General features: G+C 37.5%; 1 protein-coding gene across 2 annotated transcripts in view; it reads right to left on the bottom strand.

The window, feature by feature from the left end:
• ATP6V1C1 (ATPase H+ transporting V1 subunit C1) overlaps window positions 1-25,346 on the bottom strand; it is a 38,997-nt gene extending 13,651 nt beyond the window's left edge. Inside the window, exons 1-7 of one of the 2 annotated variants that reach the window (XM_025994795.2) lie at window positions 25,092-25,346; window positions 11,702-11,872; window positions 10,199-10,266; window positions 4,010-4,095; window positions 3,316-3,410; window positions 1,659-1,750; window positions 527-625 (exon numbers count right to left, since the gene is read on the bottom strand). In XM_025994795.2, the coding sequence (XP_025850580.1) occupies window positions 527-625; window positions 1,659-1,750; window positions 3,316-3,410; window positions 4,010-4,095; window positions 10,199-10,266; window positions 11,702-11,833 (572 nt within the window). In that variant the 5' untranslated portion in view covers window positions 11,834-11,872; window positions 25,092-25,346. Of the gene's footprint in view, window positions 1-526; window positions 626-1,658; window positions 1,751-3,315; window positions 3,411-4,009; window positions 4,096-10,198; window positions 10,267-11,701; window positions 11,873-20,913; window positions 20,991-25,091 lie in introns of those variants that run through there. The other variant, XM_072734119.1, reaches the window with a different exon arrangement.
• Window positions 25,347-25,572: the final 226 nt, after the last annotated feature.

Here is a 25,572-nt window from a genome sequence, read left to right on the forward strand (position 1 = left end):
GCTGCTTTCAGCTACAACTACAGAGTTGACATCGCAGAGCTGAATAGTTGTAAGAGATCTTATGGCTCACAAATTGTGAGATATTAACTACATGGCGGCCCTTTACAGAAAACCTTTGCTAATAACCCTTGACCTAATCTATCCTTTGATTCTTAAAGGGTTTCACTCATCTTCAACAATCATAAAGATTTTTCAAAAAGACAAAGAGCTTCCTAGTATCGAAAAATCCAAAATCTGTATTTTAAAAAAATCTAGTAATTTAGTATTATTTATTTTTAAATAAGCCAATTCTACTAAGCTGCTAAATTTGATTTGGAATCCCAATTTATAATTGATGTCTCCATTACCAAATTAAGAACTAAATTCTACTACATGTGCCATGAGTCGTACTGGTTGACAGAATGAATGACAAGGTAATAGTCCCTCTACAATTGAGTTCTATGGAACACTTCAAATTACAATATCAGATACTAATATTTTTCTTATATTTTAACAAGTAAAAAACTTTTGTAATTAAAAGACATACTTGGGAACTACGACCAGTAATGTGACGAGATACTCTGAATCAAGAACAAAATCATCCTTCTTCACAATTTCCGCTAAACTTCTAGTTAGCAAACTTCCTCTGAGGAATAAAAAAATAATAATAATCAGGCTGATAATGCCTCCATAATGCAAGTAAAGAAACAGCAGGCTAATTACATTCACATGTATATACTATATATACATCTTGAGAAACAGATTAATTTTAGCTAACATTTTTATTCATATGAAACCAAAATGTAGCTATTTCCCACTCCCATTATCAAAGAAATGTCAACATTTATCAAAATTTGCCTCCAGTATCTCCCTTTGTGTTTGCTTTAATTAGTGTAACTCAGCTCTTCTCTTGATTACATATATAATATCTTGACTGGGCAAGTGTTATTCATTATATGTCAATTAAAGTCTATTTCATCGTAATTATAAAATTATATCGTCTAAGGACAACCTTTGATTTTCCTTCCTCTCCCTGGGTATCATCTGATACTAAGCAATTTTGGTTAGTTAACTCAATAATTAACTCTTCCAAATCAGTCTTCATTTGGTCTCCCAGTACATTTCATAATGAAAATGACCTGCGTTATTTGTACCACTGAAGGCATCCCACCAACTTTCCCTCTGGAATACAAATGCATAACTTGTTTATGCTTAAAGCTTGCAGTAGTCATACAAGAAGATCAAGAAAACAAACATGTTTTAATTTTTGAAAACCTAACATGTAAAAAAGCTAAGCCTGGAAAACAGAAAAACAGATAAATTACACTACAAAAGGATTCTTCAATAGAATTATTTTAAGGAGCAGGTAACTGCTATGTAATTAAACTATGATTTGATTTTAAACAGTTTTAGACAATTTTTCAGTAAAAACTCAAAATGTATAAAGGGATAAACTAGGACTCAACTCACAAGTTTTATGAAACAAGCATAATAAATCAGCCTCACATCTGTTTTGACTAGCCCAAATTAATAAACTTTTCTCCATGAAGTAAACAAACACCGTTTTGATTACAGAAACAGCATAAACTGAAATTAACTAAACCCCAACAATAGCTCATTTAGTGCATGCTAGAATGCTCCCCCACTGCTTAATATTCACATATACTTAATATGCTTACGCATTCTTCCGTTCCAAATTCTGAAGATTTCCTTTCAAGTTATTATATGCGGATGCTCTAGATTTCAGGTCATTGTCAATCTGAGTCACTCCCTTTAAAAACGAAAAGGAAAAACAGGCAAATTTTCCTAAATCTGCCTCTACTAACACAAATAAAGTAGCTGTACCTGAACATTTACTTTAAAAAACACCACTAGTTGCTGATGTAAGAACTATTATTTTAAAAGCACAACTTTAAAAGTTCATGTTAAAAAATAACCTACTTCATTTTAAAACAACCTTGGTAATTTCCATATGAAATTTTTGTACTAAAGATAATGTTTTAGTCCACATATATTTTAATTACTGTTATGATATTACTTCTTAAACCATGTGAATGGAATCTAGGCCACTGGGTATAGATATTATTGATTAAAAGACTTTAAATTCATAAGGCTAAAGGATCAATTTCCAAAAGTAATAAACTACACAGTTTTGTTTTACACTATTCTTACACAAAATATTTTAGCGATCAAATTAAAATTGTGGTTGAATGTATTTATAAATGTTACAGAAGATGATTTTTCAAAATGAGGCCTAAAACTACTAACAATTTAGGGAGAAAATACAAATCAGCAGATTTAACATTTGAAAAACCAGTTTAGACTTGGCTCTACCATTATTAGCTGTGTGCCCCCAGGAGAAGTCAATTCACCTCTATGATCCAGTTTCCTCATCTATACCAGTATCAGAAGATGATGATTAGATCTTTGATAAGGATCAAAAGAAAATAAGGCTCAGTCATAGTAAGAATACCACTCTGTATAATCAAATTACTTGTTTTCATTAAATTATAATGATGATTTCAGTTTTTAAATTAATCTACTCATTCATATTTAACTATAGAGTACACTATTCAAATAGAGTCATTGGGAGCCAGGAAAAAGTCTGTCCAGGCAATTTAAACCATACTTTTTCATCCTAGTCAGGTCATGACAATGTTGATGATTAAAAGGGCCTTGTCTATTGCCCTGTTTGTAGTTTTAGGAAGACTTTTACATTTTCTCTCAATTTCAATGACTACAATATAAAAGGAACTCTTAAAAGTTCATGGATGAACTTCAAGATCTGTGTACTCCCTGAAACTGTACATAAAGTCATGTTTGCATAAATATAGGAATTTTTCTGGGTAGAGGATCAATATTGAATGTCAGAAGGCATCAGAGAACCCATAAAGTTTAATGTCTGAATCAGTACTGTACAGAAAACATGCTGAAGTAATCACTGTCACCTACCTGGATGACTGCTAAATTTTTAATAGATTCCAATTTCCTGTTCTACATAACTTCAGTTACCCTTAAAATTTGTATAAATAATAATTATAGAATTTTAAAGTTTATTTTCTTACTTAGAGACCACTGATGCAATACTTAAGTTAGCCACCACTGATGCAATACTTAAGTTAGCCACTTAAATGACACAACTTGGATAACGTGCACAGCAAAGTGTTACACTTTTTAACATCTTTCCTTTTTGTAAAATTTGTACTAAGAAGGGTACCTCCTATTTGTATTAGTCACATATCATTTACTTTGTCAAAACCTAAAGAATACTTCACAGCCAAATACTTATGAAATAAATAAATCAATGTGTCCCACTTTTGTCATTTTTTATCTTACCTTGGCAATTATTTCAGATATATTTTTCAGGGACTGCTTGATTGGATATTTAGCCATGTCCCACTGAAACCTTGTTATATAAGTAACCAAGTCAACTGAAATAAGGAAACAAATTAATTACTAAGAAGCAATAGACTGTGTATAGTTTTCCTACACAGTAATAAATTTTAACGCTGAAATCTGCTGAGAAAATCAGTAAAGACCTCATCATTGCTGGAGAGTCTCGATTTTAAAAATGTGGAACTATATTAAGTAACATGGATTAATAAACATTTTTACCTTGTAATCTGGCTGGATCTCTTCTCCTTACTCAAAATTTATACATATAAATATTAAAATGCTCCTTCTACTTTGATGACTTAAAAAATGGAATATGCACATACCCATGATTTGCTTCATATGTAGGAGAAAGAGATACAAAGATTAACTACCTCCAACTGTCCCTTCAATAAGCAGAATTTGACAAAAATATGTTCTTTCTTTGCCAACTTATCCAAACTGAAAATAAACCTATTAAAACCAGGTGATGTTTGTAGGAGTCTACAACAATCTTCAAAAAACACAGATCCTTTCACATTCAAATGAAAAGAATAAAAAATGTAGGCGCAAAGAGACACTCCACAACTATTCCGTTTTCGTAGCAAAGTCATTCACCTTATATAAGTCAATATCAAATCCTGAAACATTAGCTTACCTCCATTGGCCAACAGATTCTCCTGAACTTTATCTTTACTATCCTCCAATACATCAGCCATATATTGAGCCACCTTCTTAACCACCCTTGGGAGGGGGAAAAAAAATCAACAACCATTTTCAGAAAAAAGACCTAAATTCCATGCTACACAATGAACACATTACAAACACATATGAATTTGACTATATATGTCCCCATTACACATAGCTGCATAATATAGAATGGGCCATAATTTCTATGAATAATGCTTTAAGGATAAAACGGACCAAGATTTTGTTACATATGTTCAACTGATTAACTTGAGAGTTTTAAAGAACCTACATTCAATGTTTATTAAGTCTGGTAAGAAAATAATGGGAAACTAGTGAGAAACATACATTATATGACAAAAATGGGTCAATGAATCTGACTGCGAGGACCAAGAACAAAGGACAGAGGCTGGAAGCTAGCATTCACCAATTATATGCTTTTACTTAGAACAAAAGAGATCTGGTAGGCAACAGTAATGATGAAAAATGAGGTATTGGATTATTTATTCATTCACTATTTATTGAACATCTATGTTCAAGGAACAATGCTAAAGAGAAACCACAGTGCCATAACTACTGAAGCATCTGGATATCACCTTCTCAAAGCCTTCACATTTTATGTTAAAGACACCAAGATATAAAGAGTTGGTAAGTAACTTAATCACAAAAAGTCAAAAGTCACAAAACTAGCTAATGGCAGAGTTGCAACTAGAAACATAGCATCTGGACTTTGGTGTTTTCTCCATTTCCATGTCTGCTTCTAGGCCTTGAGTGGGACACAAAAGCATACAAGACCAAAAAAAAAAAAAAAGAAGAAGAAGAAGCAGAAGAAAAAAAAAATCACTTTCACATTGCTTAAAACCGATTTGGGAGAGTGGGAATCCCTGGGTGGCTCAATGGTTTAGCGCCTGCCTTTGGCCCAGGGCATGATCCTGGAGACCGGGGATCAAGTCCCACGTCGGGCTCCCTGCATGGAGCCTGCTTCTCCCTCTGCCTGTGTCTCTGCCTCTCTCTCTCTCTCTTTCTCTTTCATGAATAAATACAATCTTTAAAAAAAAAATTGAATTGGGAGAGATATCAAAAGACACAAATGACTAAATACAAAGCAATCTGTGGTTAAAGGTCAGCAGAGAATACCAAGTTACAGCGAGAGAAGCATAAAGAAAACAGGGATCACTTCCAGCTACTGTAATCAAAAAAGCATGACTCAAGAGCAGGGCAATGAAGTACAGGAATAGTTCTGAAAGGATGATCAGATGGGAAGAAAGAACATTCTTGCTGCAGGGCACCCTTTAAGTCAAAATTGGGAGGGGCAGAAAAGCAAGGGCAGGATCCAGACTACCAAGAGTGCTATGCTGAGAAGGGGAGGTTAGGCTAGGAGAAGGTAGCCTGGGGCCATACTGCAGATTGCCTCTGAAGTCAGAGAAGTGTGACAAGGTCAAAACAGGGCTTTGGACACTTAATCTAAGGACCATATGCTCAATGTCAGGGAGGGTAAACAGGCAGACAAATTAAGAAACTTCTCCAAGGGATGCCTGGGTGGCTCAGTCAGCTGAACGTAGGACTCTTGGTTTTGGTTTAGGTCATGATCTCATGGGTCCGTGGGAGGAGCCCCACTCCTGGCTCTGCACTCAGTGGGGAATGTGAGAGTCTCTCCATCTGCTGGTCTTAGATGCTTTTGTGTTCCTAATTCGAAAAAGAGTGCATGTGTGCGAATGTGCATGCATTCTCTCTCTCTAATCAATCTTTAGAGAAAAAAAGAAAAAAGAAAAAGCAACTCCTGCAATATGAACCAATAAGGGCCAGAAAAAATCCTATGCTAAATGACCTCAAACCTAATAAAGTAGAACTGTAGAAAAAATGATGTAAGTGGCTAAGTCTTTAACACATTTAACTTGGAATTTGTACATATATTTGGCTTTATCTCCAAAATTCACTTATCCCTTCAAAGGAGATAAGCCATTATTCCTGTATAATTTCACAAGCATCTTGTGAACAGAACCATTTGCTATGAACATGCAAAAATGCTCATATGTTTGCCATAGAAATAGTTCAGTGTAGAACTGCCTAGTGTCGAATTTATAAACTTAGTTTGTAATTCAGAACTTTCCCAATCTCCCTGTGCATCTAAGAGTATCTATGTCAAAGTACACATGGTCACCTTAAAAACTGCTCTGATGATTACTTGATAAGTACTGTCATTTACTTCACATATGACAATGTTCAGACTTTAAAACTGGAACTTTAAATCATTAAGCCACCATCTGTCAATTCTCCCAAGGTCTAACAACTACAAAATTTATAAATTCCTCGTATGTTTCAGGAAAACTGACAAAAAACAAGAAGGGGACAAACTGCACAGGTAACTTTTAATTCCACAACCAAATGAACTACACTTATCCTAAATATTTTCCAGACCCCTCCCTAAAAATTGTGAGCAAATCTTACACTATATTCAGGACATTCCAATGACAATTTAAAGAAAGACCTATAGAGTCATCAAGGTGGTTAAAAAGGATCCAAATAATTAGATTCTCAGGGACCTCCCTTCTTCATGTCTCTGGATGTCACGACCTGAACCTGTAATGACGGGATGGGACTGTAGGGAAGATAATCACCTCAGGGATGGCAACTACAAAGAGTTTCCTCAAACATTTTCTCAACTAAAAATGTGTTATCAGGAAACCAAGTGATGATTGATATCATCTATTAGTACTCTGAGAATATCATCAATAGTTATTTTCACATTTGCCCTATAATGAATGTATGGAATTACTACCTGTAAAGTACTCTGTTACTTTTTCTATCATCCTTTTACTCATTCTTATTGCCAAGTGCCTTAGTCTACTGTAAACCTGTTTCCTAACCGGATTTTTTGCCTCCAAAATTAAAGACCATCAGTACATGTTTAGGTCTATTTACTTACCACATGCTGCTCTGTTAAAAGGTCTCTCTGCAACATCAGCCTCTATTGCTCACAGACACTGCATTATGGCAGTTCCATCAATAAAGAAAAGCCTAATACCATACATGGGAAACTCTTCCACAAAGACTTCAAAAGTTCCCTTAAAGCTTCAATCAAATATATATTTCTAAGATTCTCCAAAATTCTGAATTTTACAAAATCGTACCTATTTACCCAAACCCTAAGTATTTAAAAGCTCTGTATTCCAAGAGTCAAAGGATTGAAGACTGGTTCTGCCAATTAATCAAAATGCAAAAAGTGATCAAGGATCCCCTATCCATCTTCAGCTAAAATACAGAGCAAGTAAATTTCAGAAGTGACTAACTCTAGTGTTTTTTTGTTTTGTTTTAAAGATTGTATTTATTTATTCGTGTGAGACACACACACACACACACACACACACAGAGAGAGAGAGAGAGAGAGACAAACATAGCAAAGTTATGAGGCAGAGACACAGGCAAAGAGAAGCAGGCTCCCCGCATGCAGCCTGATGTGGGACTCAATTCCGGGAACCTGGGATCATGACCAGAGCCAAAGGCAGACACTCAACCACTGAGCCACCCAGGTGTCCTGACTAAAACTAGTTTAGAAAAACGTTTTTTTACTATAATTGAATTTTAAACACAAGAGCATCACTATCTTCAATAAATGGCAATGGCATAACATTTTATGTTCATAAATCAAAGACTTAAAATTGCTAGGATGGCAATACTCCCCAAATTGACCCACAAATTCAACACAATCCCCATAAAAATTTGAGCTGAATTCTTTGCAGAAATTTGACACGATAATACTGAAATTCATATGAAAATGAAAGGAATAAGAATAGCCAAGACAACCTTGAAAACGAAAAACATTCTAATTTCAAAACTTACTACAAAGCTACAATAATCAAGACAATGTGGTACTGGCATAAAGACAGAAATAAGGAAATATAAAATAAAACTTGAGAGTCCAGAAATAAGGTCCCACATTCATGTTCAGATGGTTTTCAGCAAGGATGCCAGGACAATTCAATGGAGAAAAAATAGTCTTTTCAACAAATGGTGCTCACACAAAAAAATGAATTTGGGACTCCTACCTCACATCATATACAAAACTCAAAAAGGATGTAAGATCTGGAAAACCTGAGTGGCTCAGTCAGTTAAATGTCTGACTATTGATTTCAGCTCAGATGATCTCAGGTTTATAGGATTGAGCCCTGCATCGGTCTTCCTACTCAGCATGGAGTCTGCTTGAGATTCTCTTTCCCTCTACCTTTCCCTTGCCTACATTCACTCACTCTCTAAAAAAAATTAATAAAATCTTAAAAAAAAAAAAAAAGATGTAAGACCTAATGTAAAAGCTAAAACTCAAACTCATGAAAGAAAATATAGCTATAAAACTGTCACCTTAAATTAGGTAATGGTTTCTTAAACATGATATTAAAAACACAAGCAACAAAAAATAACACTGGATATTAAAATTAAAAATGTTATGATTCAGGGGCACCTAGCTGGCTTAGTCGGTGAAGCATGTGACTCTTGATCTCTGGGTCGTGAGTTCAAGCCCCACACTGGGTGTAGAGATTACTCAAAAAAAAATAAAATAAATGGGGGGAGGCACCTGGGTGGCTCAATCAGTTAATCAAGCTGATTCTTGATTTCAGCTCAGGTCATGATCTCAGGGTCTGAAATCAAGCCCTGCAGTGCTCAGTGGGGAGTCTGTGCTCAGTGGGGAGTCTGCTTGAGATTCTCTCCCACTCCATCTGCCCCTCCCCCTGCTTAGATACATGCTCTCTAAAATAAATAAGTAAATCTTAAAAAAAAATTGTGCCTCAAAGGACAGTATCAAGAAAGTGAAGACAACCTACAGAATGAAAGAAAATATGTGCAAATCATATCTGATTAAGTGACTTGTCTCTAGAATATATAAAGAACTCTTACAATAATAAAAAGACAAGACAATGAAAAAATGGGCAAAGGATCCAAAAGACATTTCTCAAAAGAAGAAACATAAATGGCAAGTGTAAATGTATGAAAAGATGCTCAACACATCACTAGTCATTAGGGAAATGCAAACTGAAAAATGCAATAAAATACTTCATATCCCCTGGGATGGCTATAATAAAAAAGATGAATAGTAACAAATTTGTCAACAATGTGGAGAAATTAGAACCTCTATACACTGCTAGTGGGACTATAAAATGGTGCAGCCACCCTGAAGAACAGTTTGGCAGTTCCTCAAACTGTTAAAAATAGAGCTACTGTATGACCCAGTAACTCCACTCCTAGGTACATATCCAGAGAAATGAAAACATAGGAACATACAAAAACTTGTACACAAATATTCATGCCAGCATTATTATTAGCCAAAAAGTGGAAATAAATAACCTAAATGTCCACCAACTGATAAACAGATTAATAAAATACAGTATATTTGTATAATGGAATATTCTTTGGTTGAAATAATATCAATACATGCTACAACATGGATAAATCTTGAAATATTATGCCAAGGAAAAGAAGCCAGTCACAAGAGACCACATATGTAAAATTTCATTTAAATGGAACATCCAGAATAAGGAAATCTTATAGATATGTAAGAAAATAGATTAGTGGGTGGGGAGTAAGGGGGACAAGGAATAGGAGTTTGTAATGGTGGTAATGGGACAGAGATGAAAATGTACTGTAACTGATTATGGCAATGGCTGCACAACTCTGTGACATACTAAAAATTACTGTATACTTCAAGTGTGCACACCGTACACTTGAAATAGGTGAACTGCATGGTATGTAAATTTTTCTTTTTTTAAAAGATTTTATTTATTCATGAGAGACAGAGAGAGGCAGAGACATAGGAAGAGGGAGAAGTAGGCTCCCTACAGGGAGCCCAATGTGGGACTTGATCCCCTGAATGGGATCACACCCTGAGCCAAAGGCAGACTGTTCCACTGCTGAGCCACCCAGGCGTCCCTGCATGGTATGTAAATTATATCTCAATAAAAAATATTTAAAAGATAGTCACCATTTTCTACTTCAGGTATATTTTATTTTATATAAATTGTACCTTCATAAAGATTTACGAAGAAAAAAAAGATTATTTTCTAAAACCATTCCAATAAGCAGAGTATACATATGGGTAATAAATCCAATGTCCAAGTAGCTGGATAAGTGACTCTCATTTAGCTCTAGTCTATGCATATAAGTACATTACCCTTCTACAAATGCATCCAGTTTAGCCAGTTCATCGGACAAGCCAACCAAGACATCCAGTGTGCCAACCTATGAAGGAAATACAGCATTTTACTACGTAGGTTTCATTCCACCCCCCCTTTTTTTTACAAGGTGATACAACATCTTGAAGGGCCCACAAATCTTAAGTTTTTCTGTATTTTACTTCATAATGTGCAAGTGTGGCTAGCACAGACATTTCAGAGCTATTTACATGTACAAGCGAATCCTCTAATTCATGGGTACAACACTATTTAAGACGTGCAGATTCCATAATGGCAGGCCTATGCCTCTGCAGGAACTGCCCAGTGACGGGTGGATCATTTAAAGTCATGGTTTACAACAGCAGCTCTTAACTAAGGGTCCATGACTATCAGTGTCTCAAAGGAATTCGTAGCTACAAAAATATTAAGAACCAGCAATTTTAAGTATTTCTTAAATGAATACTATGTTAACCAGTAAAATAAAAATATCATGATTTTTTCCATTCTATAAAATTACTGATAGCTTGCTTCCCTTTGAAGCTGCTGGGTTACAGATCTTCAATAAATGTTAAATAAGTTAACTACATGAAATAACTTAAGCGAGATGTGCCAAGTATGATTAAAGAGGTACAATGGTAAAAACACTGACAACATTACTGAACATTATATGAATTTAAAAGCAAAAAACTAAAAAAAAAAAAAAAAAAATTAAATAAATAAATACATACATACATACATAACTAAAGCAAAAAACTAGGTTCACTGTGATATTTAAGAATAGGTATTACTGGGCAGCCCCAGTGGCGCAGCAGTTTAGTGCTGCCTGTGGCCCAGGGCGTGATCCTGGAGACCTGTGTCTCTGCTTCTCTCTCCCTCCGCCTGTGTCTCTGCCTCTCTCTCTCTCTCTCTCTCTCTCTGTGAATAAATAAATAAATAAAATATTAAAAAAAAAAAAGAATAGGTATAACTACGATTGTTCATTTCTGAAGATTGTATTCATGAATGTAATATATCAAATATTTTCATAAGATTTCGCATTACAGTTTAAATTATAATTTAGAAAAGCACAAAGGTTTAAAGAATGTTATCTCATTTTGGTAGTTTACTTTTAAAATCCCAATTTCCCCATTATTTAAAATCTGAAGACTAGAAAGAACAAGATAAATTTTCAATTATGCCAATGGCTAGGAATGAGCCTTTTTTTTTTTTTTTAAAGATTTTTATTTATATATTCATGAGAGACACACAGAGAGAGAGGGGGGGGGGGGGGGCAGAGAGAGAAGCAAGCTCCATGAAGGGAGCCCGATGTGGGACTCGATCCTGGGACTCCAGGATCATGCCCTGGGCCCAAGGCAGGTGCTCAACCGCTGAGCCACCCAGGCGTCCCTAGAAGTAAGCTTTTTTGAAGGAACCCAGATAACTCATTTCTCCCAAAAGGTAAGCAGACACAACTGTCCTCTTCATGATAAATTCATATGCTATTCTGCACCATGCAGTTTTACCTTTAAGTCAGGAATGTTAAACTTTGAAGCAACAGCAAGATTATTGTTCTTCGAAGTTGCCGCGTGCAATTTCTCCCAAGTTTGCTGACATGTTTTCTCCCCAGGAGCAGATATAAGCCAGAACTCAGTCATATTTGTTACCAAGTATTTCTTCCAAAATCAAGAGTGACTCTGAAAGGTAAAACAAAACAAACAAAAAATATCTTTAATACCATTTGTTTCTAAAGTATTTCAGAGTCACAGGATAAGTGATAAATATTAACCTGTTTCAAAACTAATCCAACACTGGCAGATGATCCCAAACAAAGTCAAATTTACTTATCTGGAAGTAAATCCACATAAGTGGTAAAAGGAGATTTATTTTTATGTTATGAGGGAAAAAATGATAAAGACCGAACACATGGGCAGCCCCTGTGGCGCAGCGGTTTAGCGCCGCCTGCAGCCTGGGGTGTGATCCTGGAGACCCGGGATCGAGTCCCATGTCGGGCTTCCTGCATGGAGCCTGCTTCTCCCTCTGCCTGTGTCTCTGCCTCTCTTTTCGCTCTCTCTGAATGAATGAATAAATAAATTAAAAAAAAAAAAAAAAGACCGAACACATGAAATATCTAGTATTGTTAAATTACGAAAAATCCTAAAATGGGAATTATTCAAAGTGAGACTACTCAAAAATACCAGCTACCAACAAGTTTCATTTCACAAAAGTAGGAAAGTCATAAATGTATAGATTTATCTCCAACTTTGAAAACATAAAACCAAAATAGGAAATTTAAAAATATACGTAACTTTTACCTTTGGGGAGGAACTGAACAGTAGCCACCAAATAAATTTGTCACATCTTACTTAGCAAATCCTACAAAGTTATTAGCCAAGTGGGTCATTAACTTTAATCCATATTTGACATAAAGGAATCTCCTCAAAACCCTGGCATATATTTAGCTGCCATCAGACATTTACAAATTTGAAAAAAAAAAAAAACTTGCCAATTGGCCTTACACATAAAAATATGATTGGGGGGCAGTGATACTGGATCTGAGTGAGAGGCTGTGGATCCCCTTTCCAAAGAGTTCCATTAAGACACAACTAACCCCCTTCTACAATCTCCCTCCATTTCTCCCTCCCTCTCACAAGAAAAACAAAAGCCCAGAGCCAAATCTGTTCAGAAACTAAGTAGGTAAAGTACACAAAAACATAAAAACACCAAAAATATTACTGTACCATTATTTCCACTTTAATATGTCTTCATTAGAACCACCATAAACTTTCTTACTACCAGTGACTGTTTACGGTCTCCTAAATAGAAAATGACTGCCGTACAGAGTTGTCCTGATAACAAAATCATATAATGAATGTGAAAAGATTTGTAAATTTAAATTTCCTTTAAAATGTAAAGTATTATAGTCGTAATGGACTTTTATTAATTTCACTCAACCTATTTTTAGAATTGTAATGAAAGTAATCCTATGCAATTATTATACAACTGAAGGTGAACACAGATGCCATTCTATATACTTATTTTTTTCCAATTTCTGTTTATAGAGCATCTACTATATACCAGGTACTGTTGTAAATGTTTTATACATTCAACACCTGTATGAGATACATATTATCCTCAACATTTACATATAAGAAATTCAGATAGGTTAAACTGGTATAAATATAGATGGTAGTATTAAATGACTATCTCAAAAGTTCTACTCTAAAATGATTTTCCCAAAGTTAATGATAAAGATGCACTTAAGAGCTATACTCAGGATGCCTGGGTGGCTCAGCGGTTTAGCGCTTGCCTTTGGCCCATGGCATGATCCTGGAGTCCTGGGATCGAATCCCACATTGGGCTCCCTGCATGAGCCTGCTTCTCCCTCTGCCTGTGTCTCTGTCTCTCTCTGTCTCTGTCTCTCTCTCTCATGAATACATAAATACAAAAAAAAAAAAAAAAAGAGCTATACTCTGGCAAATGGTCAACAAATTAAACACAGGCTTGTTAGTGATGGCAAGCCCAAAGCATTCAGTCTGGCCAGAAAATAGTACAGCTTAACTGGCCATCCATAGAAGGAAGCCACTCAGAGCACCAAGTTCTAAAGCCATCCAAAGAAAAGCTTTGACTTGAAAGCAAAAGCAAAAGCAAAAACAAAGCCATAACTAGACTGAGAAACTTCAAATGTTAAATTTTAAAGCTATTATATAAAGATCATTCTATCCGTATTCTTTTCCAATTTAATTTTTTCATTCAACCTGTTTTTAGAATTATTCAAGGTGATCCACATGTGTAGTTCCTTCATTTTAATTGCTATATGGTATTTTATGAATAACCTAAAATTTATCATTCATTTTTCCTTTGGAAGGATAGTCACATTTTACTTTTTTGCTATTACAAACAATTCTGCAGTGAACAAATTTGTGCATGTCTGTTTTTGTGAAAGGACAGATAGAAGGAAAACAGCTAAATGAGTATGATATAGATGTTGGCAAATCTTTCCATGCTCCTATGCAATATGACTGCCACCCCACCCATCAAAAGGTGGATTTTATTTCCCCTAATGTTGAATTTGGGCTGGCTTTGTGACTTATTCTGACTAAAAAAAAAAAAACCTCAAGGAAGCTGTACTATGTGATTTCAGAGCCCAGGCCTCAAAGGCCTTGCAACTTCCACTTCTATTTCTTGGATAGTCCTCAGACAACCATGGAAGGAAGCCATGTACTCTAGTCTACTGGAAAATAAGAGGCCACATGGCCTCTTGTCAGCAACACCGGGGCTGACAAACAACATAAACTGCAAAATAGCTGAGTTTCTTGAAACTTCCAGCATAGTCAATATTCCAACTGAATGCAGCCTCACCAACAAGCCCAAGTGAAACAAGCAAAAGACGCACTGAGACAACCCACAGAATCAGGAGAAACAAGAAATCACTGTTTTAAGCCACTAAAGTTTGGGTTGGTTTGTTACACGAGATGAGAAAACCATCTTCAACTTTGCTGGGTACTGTCAAACTGTTCTCCAAAGCAGTTACCAACTTAAATTCCCACACGATGGTATACTTTGTTCAATTACGTCTTTACAGAAAGTACAGAGATATGCATAGGAGAAAAGTGCTTTAGATACATATTTAAGATTTCTTTAAAAAGTTTCTGGGACAAATATGACAAAATATTAATACCTATTAAATCTAAGTAGTAAGTACATGGATGTCTGTCGATCTGAAATATTTGAGCTTTTCCGTATACTTGAAATACTTCAAATTAAGTATTTTTATAAGAATGTAATTCCTTTGTGATAAAACAATACTTAGCAAATTTCTGAAAATTATAATTTTAATGAGCTTCCAAATGGAATATCCAGAGAATAAAGCAGTATTGTTACTACACTAATCCTCTGAGCACAACTTTTGTTTTAATACTAGTAAAGATGCTTTCTGTTTATACTATGTTCAGTGGAACATGCAACTTTATCTCAGGGTTTGAGTTTAAGCCTCATGCTGGGTATAGAGATTATTAAAAAAATAATAAACTTAGAAATGTCTAGGAAACATACAGAAAGTTCTTTAATTCCATCTTTCAACTAGAGCCCTCTCTAGGGTCTGTTTGGCAATGAGGGGGAAGAGGTGTCCTCTATTTTTGGTACTGTGTTAATACAAAACTCCTCTGCTACCTCGTTTAATTCTAAAGACAGCCCTATGAGCTAGGCAGTACTTGGAGAGGTTACTAATTTACCAAGGTTACACAAGCAGCAAATGGGGTTCAAATCTCACTATGTCTGACTGTAAAGGCTATGTTCTTTCTATTGTGTCATGCTAGAAGAAAATGTTCTGCACTCAGACCCACCTAAGCTCTCCTATTTGGAGAGATGTAACCTTAAACCTTTTTGTCCTGTTTCCTTCCAGGCTCCAAGCAACCTGTATGCCCAAGGAATTCTGCTAGATAAAGGGACCTGCTCTGAGCTTCCCTTCCCTTTTCTATTCATCCAGGATCATCACAATTTCTAAAACAGCAAAACTCAGCATCCCCAAACAATCCTAGCTCCCAGAAGGAACAATGATACCTCCAAACAAAAAAGCAAAAAAATAAAATAATAATAAAATAATAAAATAAAATAAAATAAAAATAAAAATAAAAATAAAATAAAATAAAATAATAAAATAAATAAAATAAAATAAAATAAAATAAAATAGATTCAAGAGACCTGGAGATAAAATTTAAATTTAAAAAGAGACCTAGAGATCAGAGGAAAAAAAAAAAAAGCACAAACTTTGGAGTCCATGATAGTTAAAATCCTAACTCACTAGTTTCCTCATCTGTGGAATACTACAAATCTCTTCACAGAGCTGCTGGAAGGAATCAACAAAATGATGAACATTAAGGAACCATCCATGAGAACAAGCATTAGTAAGTCTTTTGCAAAATCCTTCTCTATTTCTGAACAATGTCCACTGTTATCCTGTGGACACAAGTCACAGAAAAAAACTTTTTCTGGGCAGCCCAGGTGCTCAGTGGTTTAGCACCACCTTCAGCCCAGGGTGTGATCCTGGAGACCCAGGATCGAGTCCTACGTCAGGCTCCCTGCATGGAGCCTGCTTCTCCCTCTGCCTGTCTCTGCCTCTCTCTCTCTCTCTCTCTCCTCTGTCTCTCATGAATAAATAAATAAAATCTTAAAAAAAAAAAAAAAAGAAAAAACCACACAACTTTTTTTCCTTAAGGGGTGCCTGGCTGGTTCAGTTGGCAGAGATGTGACACCTGATCTCGGGGTCACTGAGTTCAAGCCTTGCATTGGGTGTAGAGCTTAATTAATTAGAGAAAAAATTCTCCTTGAAATTTAAGAAACTTTAAGCACAGTTCCAACTAAAATTTATCTTTGCAGATGAATAGACATATGTACTCTTTGGGATCAGAAAATGAAATCCACCTTGCTAAACACATTTCCCCTTTTCTCTCAGCTACATGGAAACCATCTAAACTGGGTGTCCACTGGTTATCTTCTCATCAAAATCCTGGACATTTCCACCTCCTCTGAATGCTTCAAATAACTTCTGTTTTTATTCCTAATCATTTCCCTTTATTTCATCTTGTATATTGGAAGTCAGGCATAAATACAGACAAATCATATGTTAAGCAAAAGAGAAAATTAAAAGGCACCCCAATCAAATGCTGGAGTTCCTCAAGGCCCAGATCTAGGTCTAAGTTCCTCTGTTATATGTGGGTATAAATGTGTGTAAACAGGGCGCCTGGGTGGCTCAGTCAGTTAAGCGTCCAACTCTTGATTTCAGCTCAGGTCATGATCTCAGGGTTGTGGGATCAAACCCCGTGACGGACTCCACCCTCAGCCAGGAGCCCACTTCTCTTCTTTGCCCCAGTTCCTGTTCATGGCTGTCTGTCAGTCTGTCTCTCTCTCTAAAAGAAATTCTTTTAAACATCTTTAAAACATTAAAAAAAAGGTATGTGCATACTTTTTCTCTTAAAGATGTTATCTATATTCAAGGTGATTCCAAGCTAGACTGAACACTCTCCCAAATTTTTATATCCAGCCCAGGCCCCTCTGCTACATCTAGAGCTGTACCCAACAAGGCTCCTCAACCAACTATAAGATGTCTCCACTAGGATGCCTCAAAAGCATCCTAAAATCCAAATTTCTAGTCAAACTCATAATCTCTTCCCCAAACCTTGTCCTTCTCCAGTGTTCCCTTAGTTACAGGTGTACCCCTGCAACATTAGGTAATTAGAATTGTCAAATGTCATCAAGATAACAGCCAATACTTGCTGGGCACTTCCTATTTACTACCACTAATCAAAACACTTCATATATATTAACTCATTTAGTATGTTTAAAACAACCTTATCAGGTGGGTAGTAATTACAAAGAACCAAGGCACAGAAAGTGCCTCATAAATTAGAAATATGATATGTATCATATATCACAACAGCATATATATATGCTAAGAATGAAATGTATTATATGCTCTCATAACATGTTCTTTTCAGTATTTCCCTGAGGGACACTTTTTATTAATGTCTTTCTTGCACATAAACTGCCCCTTAGAGTACGTGGAAACCATGACAGTTTTTGCTCACAACTCAGTATCCTCAGTGCCTGGCATAGAGGCCAGTATGTAGAACCTCAAAAAGTATCTGAATTTTTTTTTAAAAAGAATTTGAGATAGAGAGTGCACATGCTCATAAGTGGGGGGAGGGGCAGTGGGAGAGGGAGAAGCAGACTCCCCACTAAGCAGAGAGCCCAACACAGGGCTCAATCCCAGGACCTGAGATCAAGACCTAAGTCAAAGTCAGACACTTAACTGACTGAGCCATCCAGGCATCCCTGAATATTCTTGAATGAACTGTGAGGATTAAATGAGATAATACAAAGCACCTGGTTTATAACTGGTTCGAGCTCTCTCTTCACTTCCCCTGTATTTTTTAAAATCAACTTTATTGAAATATAATTTATATACAACAAAATGCACTCATTATAAAGGTACAGTTTGGTGAGTTTTTAACAAATGTACACATCTATAACCATCACCACAACTAAGATTAAAAATACTTCTGTCATCCCAAAGCCTTCCCTCATGGCCAGTCCCAGCCAATCCCTACTACACTACCAGCCTGGAGCAGATGCTGATCTGCTGTCACACCAGAGATTAGTTTTGCCTGATCTAGAAGTTCACTGTAAACGGAAAATACAATATATACTCTTTTGTACCTGATCCATTTTGCTCAGCAAGTCTTTGATATTTGTCTATGTTATGTTTATCAGAGGTACATCGTTTTATTGTTTAATATTTCATTACATGAATGTATACTACAGTTTGCTTATTTATCTGTCCACTAATGGGACATTTAGACTGTTTCTGGTTTGGGACCATTGACAACAAAAGTGCTATGAACCTGTGGCATAAGGAATATCTGCCTACTCCACAGCTTGGACTTCTCTTAGCTTCTTGAAACTGTGTTAAGTTTTCAACAAATTTGAAAAAAATTCACCCATTATCTTTTTCAATTTTTTTCTGCTTCCCTATCTTTTTTTTTTTTTTTGAGACAAAAACCACATGTTAAACCACCTAGTATTGCCCCAAGTCAAAAAGCCTCTATTCATTTTTTTCAGTTGTTTCTGTATGCTTCAGTTCAGGTACACTCTTGCTCTATCTTCTAGGGTGCTAACTTTTCTTTACAGTATTCTGCTATTCATCTCACAAAGTGAATTTTTCATTTTAGATATATTTTTTCAGCTTTTTAAGTTCCATTTTTTAAAAAGTAGGCTTGAAAGCAGGGCTTGACTATAGTAATCCTGTAGGCTCAACAATGAAAATGTATTGGTAATAAGGAGATAAATGTTCATTTTAGTTAAAAAACAAAAAAAGGATCAGATGGAGCTTGAATAAATGTTCCCTATATTCATACATGTGTCATTAATTTGGAAATGTATGGCATGCTAACATGATTGATAAAATATAAATTTTAAAGCATTAAAAAAACATAACTTGCCATTATTGACATCCCCAGTATTGCTTGTTCTACAATACAGAAATTATTTTGTTCTGTAGAGTTTAGAAATCTTATACATCAACGTACTTTTTGCACACTTTCTATGGCAGGCTATAAACACAGTAAGTGCTCCAATACTTAACTCACTTTAATGCTTTCAAGAAATCAAGAGTCCTTTGTAACCACCTTTCACAGTAAATAAAATTGCACAATAAATTAAGATTGAAAGTGGTTTACATGCAGAACCACCTCCTTTTCAGTCCTTGAAAATACCAGGTTTACTAAAGTGGCCTATTTCAACAAGCACAAGAAGAAATACCTTACATGTCAGTGAAATATCACACACTATTCCAACTACATACAATACATCAACTTTTAAAAGAACTGACCAGTGCAAATGATCTACCACAATCCATTCATTTAAAAAAGTTATCATATCCTACCTTAGAAATTGTTAACACCATACAAATCAAAACTAAGAACTGTTTCCTCTTTCAAAGTTAAATTCTGCCCTTCAAAACAGAAGCCTCTTAGCTGAGATTGTGGGAAGGGCCTACTAATACTAAAATTTGTTTAAAAGTTTCCAATAATTAAAAGGAGAATTTTACCCTTCAAGGAGTAGTTTCATGATTCATATAGAATGAAATTTAAAAACTGTCAGAACATGGGCACCCCCGGTGGCGCAGCGGTTTAGCGCCACCTGCAGCCCAGGGTCTGATCCTGGAGACCCAGGATCGAGTCCCGTGTCAGGCTCCCTGCATGGAGCCCGCTTCTCCCTCTGCCCGTGTCTCTGCCTCTCAGTCTCTCTCTCTCTCTCTCTGAATAAATAAATTTTTTTAAAAATGTTTAAAAAAAATAAATAATTAAAAAATTTTAAAATAAAAATAACTGTCAGAACATATACCTTCTTTAAATAAATCTTAATTTTTGCCTTTGTCTTCAACTGAAATATTTAAAATTGCTCCATAATCCCATTACAAATTATCTGAGTTTCATGCCATAAATACATTTAAGTATGTAAGACAATTTTTTCTTCAATAGACATATTTTATAAGCTACCATCTTTTTTTAAAGATTTGAGAGGGAGAGGGAGAATCTCAAGCAATTCCCAGCTAAGCACAGAGCCCGATGCAGGACTTGATCCCATAACCCGCAAGTTCATGACTTGAGCCGAAAAACAGAGTCCAATGCTTAACTGAGACACCCGGGTACCCCTAAACTACCATCTTTTTCACAGTTGACTGGAAATAAATTTGTAAAAGCCAAGCCTTAACTTTTGCAATAGACATGTCATAAAAACTGAAATGTGCAGGGGAGGGGCAGTTAGGGAAATTTTCTTGTAATTTCTGATTAAGCTAGATGAATTGGCAGACATCGAAGGAGAGCACTGTATACCTATTATGGAAAGTAATCATCAAGACCTCAGCTCCCAGAGACTTCCTCTCTGCCGCAGGCAACTCAGCAATGACCCGAGGAACAAACAATTCCTTCCAAGCCAGGGGAATCCCTGAACCTACACTCATGGTTCCCAAAGTCTTACTTCCCTTTTCTTTTGGGCTGACATTTTATAACAGTGATTGGACCACAATATCACATTCCACCATTAGATGCTTATATCTCTAACACAATGCGGCCTAAAATTCATCAAGTTATAGACTTAAAACAAGTTCGTTTTTCCCAATTCATCACTCTAGTAAGCTTAAGATTCTGTTTATTGTATTGTAGTGACAACCACTTACTGAGCAGGCACTATGTGATAAGCACTTCAATATGCCATGCAATTGTGTTTTTCTTCACAGATGTTATTACCCTCACCTGTAGATGAAAGAACAGTTAATGAAATTATCTGCCTAAGATCACACAGCCACTGACTATACACATTTTACATGCTAATGAAAACACTGCTCTTAACTTCTATACCCCCAACATCTAACATGCACTCAAATATCTGTCCAACAAATAAATGGTAGCATTGCATGCAAGTGTTTTGTAATCAAATGGTACCTCTCTCCTCCAGGAGGAGTTTGGAAATGTACGGAACATTTTAGGTTCTCCCAACATGGAGGCTACTAACTGCATATAGTGAAGTGGGCAGCCACAGAACAGACAATTCTGTCCAAAACGCCAGTAGGTAGCACCCAGACAAAAACACTGAACTATAGCCCAGTTCATAAAGAAAACCCTTCATGGTAAAGTGAACCCACCTATTAATCAGCTTAATTTACAAATAACTTCCTATTCATCAACAATTTGCTTGCAGTATCTTTAAAAATACACCAGTTTCTTTCTATAAAACACCATTTTTGTACTTTCAAATCTACACACACCTTATTCTAGATAAAGAGCAAATGTTCTTTCATCCTCTGCTATAACCAAAGCACCTCTCCTCCACTGCCCACCTGGCTCCTTTTTAAACTCAATAAATGTATAGCAGATTCACACAGTGATATAACATTAGAAGTATATTTCCCACGAAAAATAATTTTGCTTCATTATCAAGATTATATTTTGAAATTTCTAGTTCCAAGGGTCACTCGTGTCAGTAAGAAATTTTAGAATGCACCAAGCTATCTTTCTAAGGGCACTATATTAATGGTTTCTACTATGTCTTAAAAACGTCAATGAATGAGACTCTAACATGAATTAGTCTATAACTAAAATAGCGTATAATTCCACATCCAAAGGGTGAAAAAGGTCGGGAAGCCCGGGTGGCTCAGCGGTTTAGCCCTGCCTCCAGCCCAGGGCATGATCCTGGAGTCCCAGGATCGTGTCCCACATCAGGCTCCCTGTGAGGAGCCTGCTTCTCCCTCCGCCTGTGTCTCTGCCTCTCTGTGTGTCTCTCATGAATAAATAAATAAAATCTTTTTTTTTTAAGGGTGAAAAAGATTTACTTCTGCAGACAGATCAAAATATATACAAGAATAAAATTTAACTAGGAGATACTTAAAACCATAGGTACCCCTAAACAGACTCAAGTTCAATAGGAAGACTGCTTCTGAACTGGTGGACTACAAAGCAATTCTTCTGCAAAGGTTTATTTTGGCATTCCAGTTTTGTTCTTTGGCCAATGGAATCATTTCATTAGTTATGGAAATAATCACAGAATCAAATTTTTGAAGCCCTAAATTTTTCTTTTTCGGTTGTAAAAGCCAGTGTAAATGTGGCTGCTAAGACTGCTATGCCAACAATTAAAAACAAGTATCTCCTGCCCAGTTTTAAAAGCAGAATTACACTAATTACCTAGCTCTCAGCATTTACTTCAGTCAGATCCTGAGTACTGTTTCTTTAGATTTTATCTAGTCCCTGCAAGATACACCAAAAGAGAAAAGGATCTGGGAGTTCTAAGACACAACCTCAAGGCTCAGTCTTCGGCACAACTTGAGACTTGCTTGTTGCCAAAGAACTGTGATTGACAACCTAAGCACTTTGAGCTCCACTTTGTTGCTCATTATCTCCTCCAGCTGAACTGTGAATTGACTAGCTTTACCCAAGCTTACAGAAAAGCAGTTTTTAAAACACTGACCACTACTGCCAAATCCTTTGACGGTGTCCTAATCGAAAAAGTTCACCAAAAGGGCTGAATCAAAGATTACAACTTACTTCAGGAAAACTCATCCTTCTCTCTAGATACGATTGTGGTTAAGTATTATGTAGTTAATCAGCAGGGACCAATACACCAGCAGTCAACACACTGTGGCACTTATGCCAGACTGAGATAAATCTGTTTCTAGTTCCAAGGGTCTGGATAGGTTCCTATCCATAAAATGAAATGCATTTTCATCTACTCTCTCTCAAAGACCTATGAGAACAAAATAAACATGAAAGGTAATGGAATCCACTCTGTTACTCTTATTCAATAAAAGGTATTGAGGAGGAGATAACATTACCAAAGGGTAAGTCTGGAAGGCCAGAACAGATTTTTACAAAGGAATCTCCAGTCAACCCCCAAATGATCCAGCCTCCCCTGTCAAGGCTGCTGAGGGGGTAGTTATAACTGTACCTCAGTGAAGGGTCAAAATGAAATCTAATCATTCTTTCCCTTCCCCAACTCCTTAGCTCTTCCAGAAGTGAATATGGTTAAAACTCCTTAATTCCTTAGTGGAGAGAGAAGGTATCCTGCCTTCAAATACTTCACTGGCTCTCCATTTCCTATAGGAGGAAACTTAAATTGCTTTGCCATCTCTTGGCAGGAATTACAACAACGTCCTCCCAAAGTGATTTCCCCTCATTCACTTTTGCACTCTCCACATTCTCTACAAAAATAAATTTAAAAAAAAAAACAAACATGTCTAACTCACTCTACTGTCTATCATCTTCACTGGCTTCCCTTTACTTTTAGGATAAAAGCCCTGCTGGGCCTGATCCCAGCCTTCCCCTGTCTCTCTCACATAGTTCCCTCCAGATTCGACCCTGCTAGTACCCCCACAACTTCTCAAAATCTTTATTCCTCTTCACATCTCAGGGCATTGACATAAGCTGTTCCTTCTGTATGGAACATTTTTACTCACACCTTCACATCCTTTATAGCCTCTTTTCAGATGTCAGTTTGAAAGTTATATGCACGAAAAAGTCTATTTTGAACTTTCTATGAAGGCCATGTCCTTTACAAACTTTCATACCACTCTTATTTCTTCCAAGCAATTTTACACTTGCATAATTATTTACTAAAACCCATCTCCCCCACTTGACTGTAGCTCTATGACAGAGATCCTGTTTTCTAAATCTCAGTACCAGCATAGTATTTGGTATACAGCTCAATATAGATCAGTTGCATGAATGAGTAAATATCATCCAAAGCTTTCGTTATCTGACCTCAACTTTATTTTTCACTTCTCTGCAATTCAAATCCACCACAAACCTAGACTTTTAACTTCCCTAGGTGCACTCTTTCTTCTCATCTTCAGGCCTTCTAATCCTGTGGCTTTCCCTGCCTAGAAAGTTCTCGTTTCTCACCACCGGTTCAAATCCCACTGGCTTGCAAAGCTCCAACCCCAGTTATCTTTCCTCCAGGATATTTCCTGATAGCGTCAGTTCATACCTCTGTCCCTGCTCCACAATTCCAAAGCACTTGGCTTTTTTTTTTTTTATAATTACATATAACCAACCTCATAGTACTTCAACGTGTCGTGTGTGTGTCTCAGCCTTGGTGGGAACTCCTAAGGCTGAACTGTTTACAGCCCCACTCCTGCACTCCCAGAGCAGTGCTAAGTACTGAGCTCTCACTGAAATATTTGATTTTTCCCTAACATACCAGCTTTTTCCTCTGAAAAGAACAAGAGCTTCTCTTTACTCGTTTCTCAGGTGATTCAATTTGCCTGATGTGACTCTCCCCTCAAGTTCCTTTACGGGGGTTTCTTGCCTACCCTTCCCCCATCCTAATAAAAAATGATTTGAGTTCTCTGGATTCTTGTCCTTTCCCTTGCCTACAAAGACCCTGCATCCTCTGTGAGAGTCCAGTGCCTACAGCGAGGGGCTCCCAGACCCCTGAACCTGCCATCTCCCTACTCACAAGCGCGTACACCCAGTGAAGGCTCTAGAGCTCGCTGTGACCTCACACACACCACCCCAGATCCCCATCTGGGCCACTCTGTCACATTTCATCCCTCTCGATCAAGGGGCGTGGATTCGCTCCCCCCCCCCCCCTTTCTAATGAGAAATGTCCTAGACCCTCAGTGTTTCTCCTTCTGCCTCGGCTACTAGGGCCATTTCTTTTTCCCTTCTTCCTCTTCCTCAGAAAAGGAACCCACGCGCAAGATTTCAACAAACCGGCGTCGAGAAAACAGACACAACCACCCAGCCAGCTTCAACGCCACAGCCTCGGCCCCTGCACCCACCCCCGTTCCTCCCGGACGGCGACCGCGGTGCAAGGTTCGGCCCGACCAGGACTCCCCACCCGGGGCAGCCATCGCTCACTGACCCAGGAAGCTGTCAAACAGCGAAGTGGCTTCACTAACAGCTACGGGGGCGGACAGCCTTGCGGACGTTAACGGCTCAGCGCTCCATCCCTCCCGGCCCTAAGCGGCGGCCTCACGGCTCTCCGACCCCAGCGCCTACGGAGCAAGTCACGTGCCAGCCGGAGCAGTCAGCTGACCGCGGCGCGCGCCGCTTCGCCTACGCGCGCGCCACTGCGCAGCCGCAGCCGCCGCCGCCGCCGCCGCCTCCGTGACCGTCCGCCGAGGGCGGGGCGGGGCGGCGCTTCCGACAGCCTGGGAGACCCGGAGGGCTGGAGGCCGCCGCTCGGGCGGGGTGGGGTAGCCGCCTGCCCCGGGCCCTGGCCCCGTCTGGCCCGCCCCTGGTGACCGTCACCGCCGGCGTCTCCGACGCGACCCCGCTTTTTCAGGTTTCTGCGGGTCGGGCTTTGTGTCCAGCAGCCGACACGGGCTACTCCACGCGGGGTT

Source organism: Vulpes vulpes, chromosome 13, assembly GCF_048418805.1.
Source record: "Vulpes vulpes isolate BD-2025 chromosome 13, VulVul3, whole genome shotgun sequence".
Lineage (NCBI taxonomy): Eukaryota > Metazoa > Chordata > Mammalia > Carnivora > Canidae > Vulpes > Vulpes vulpes.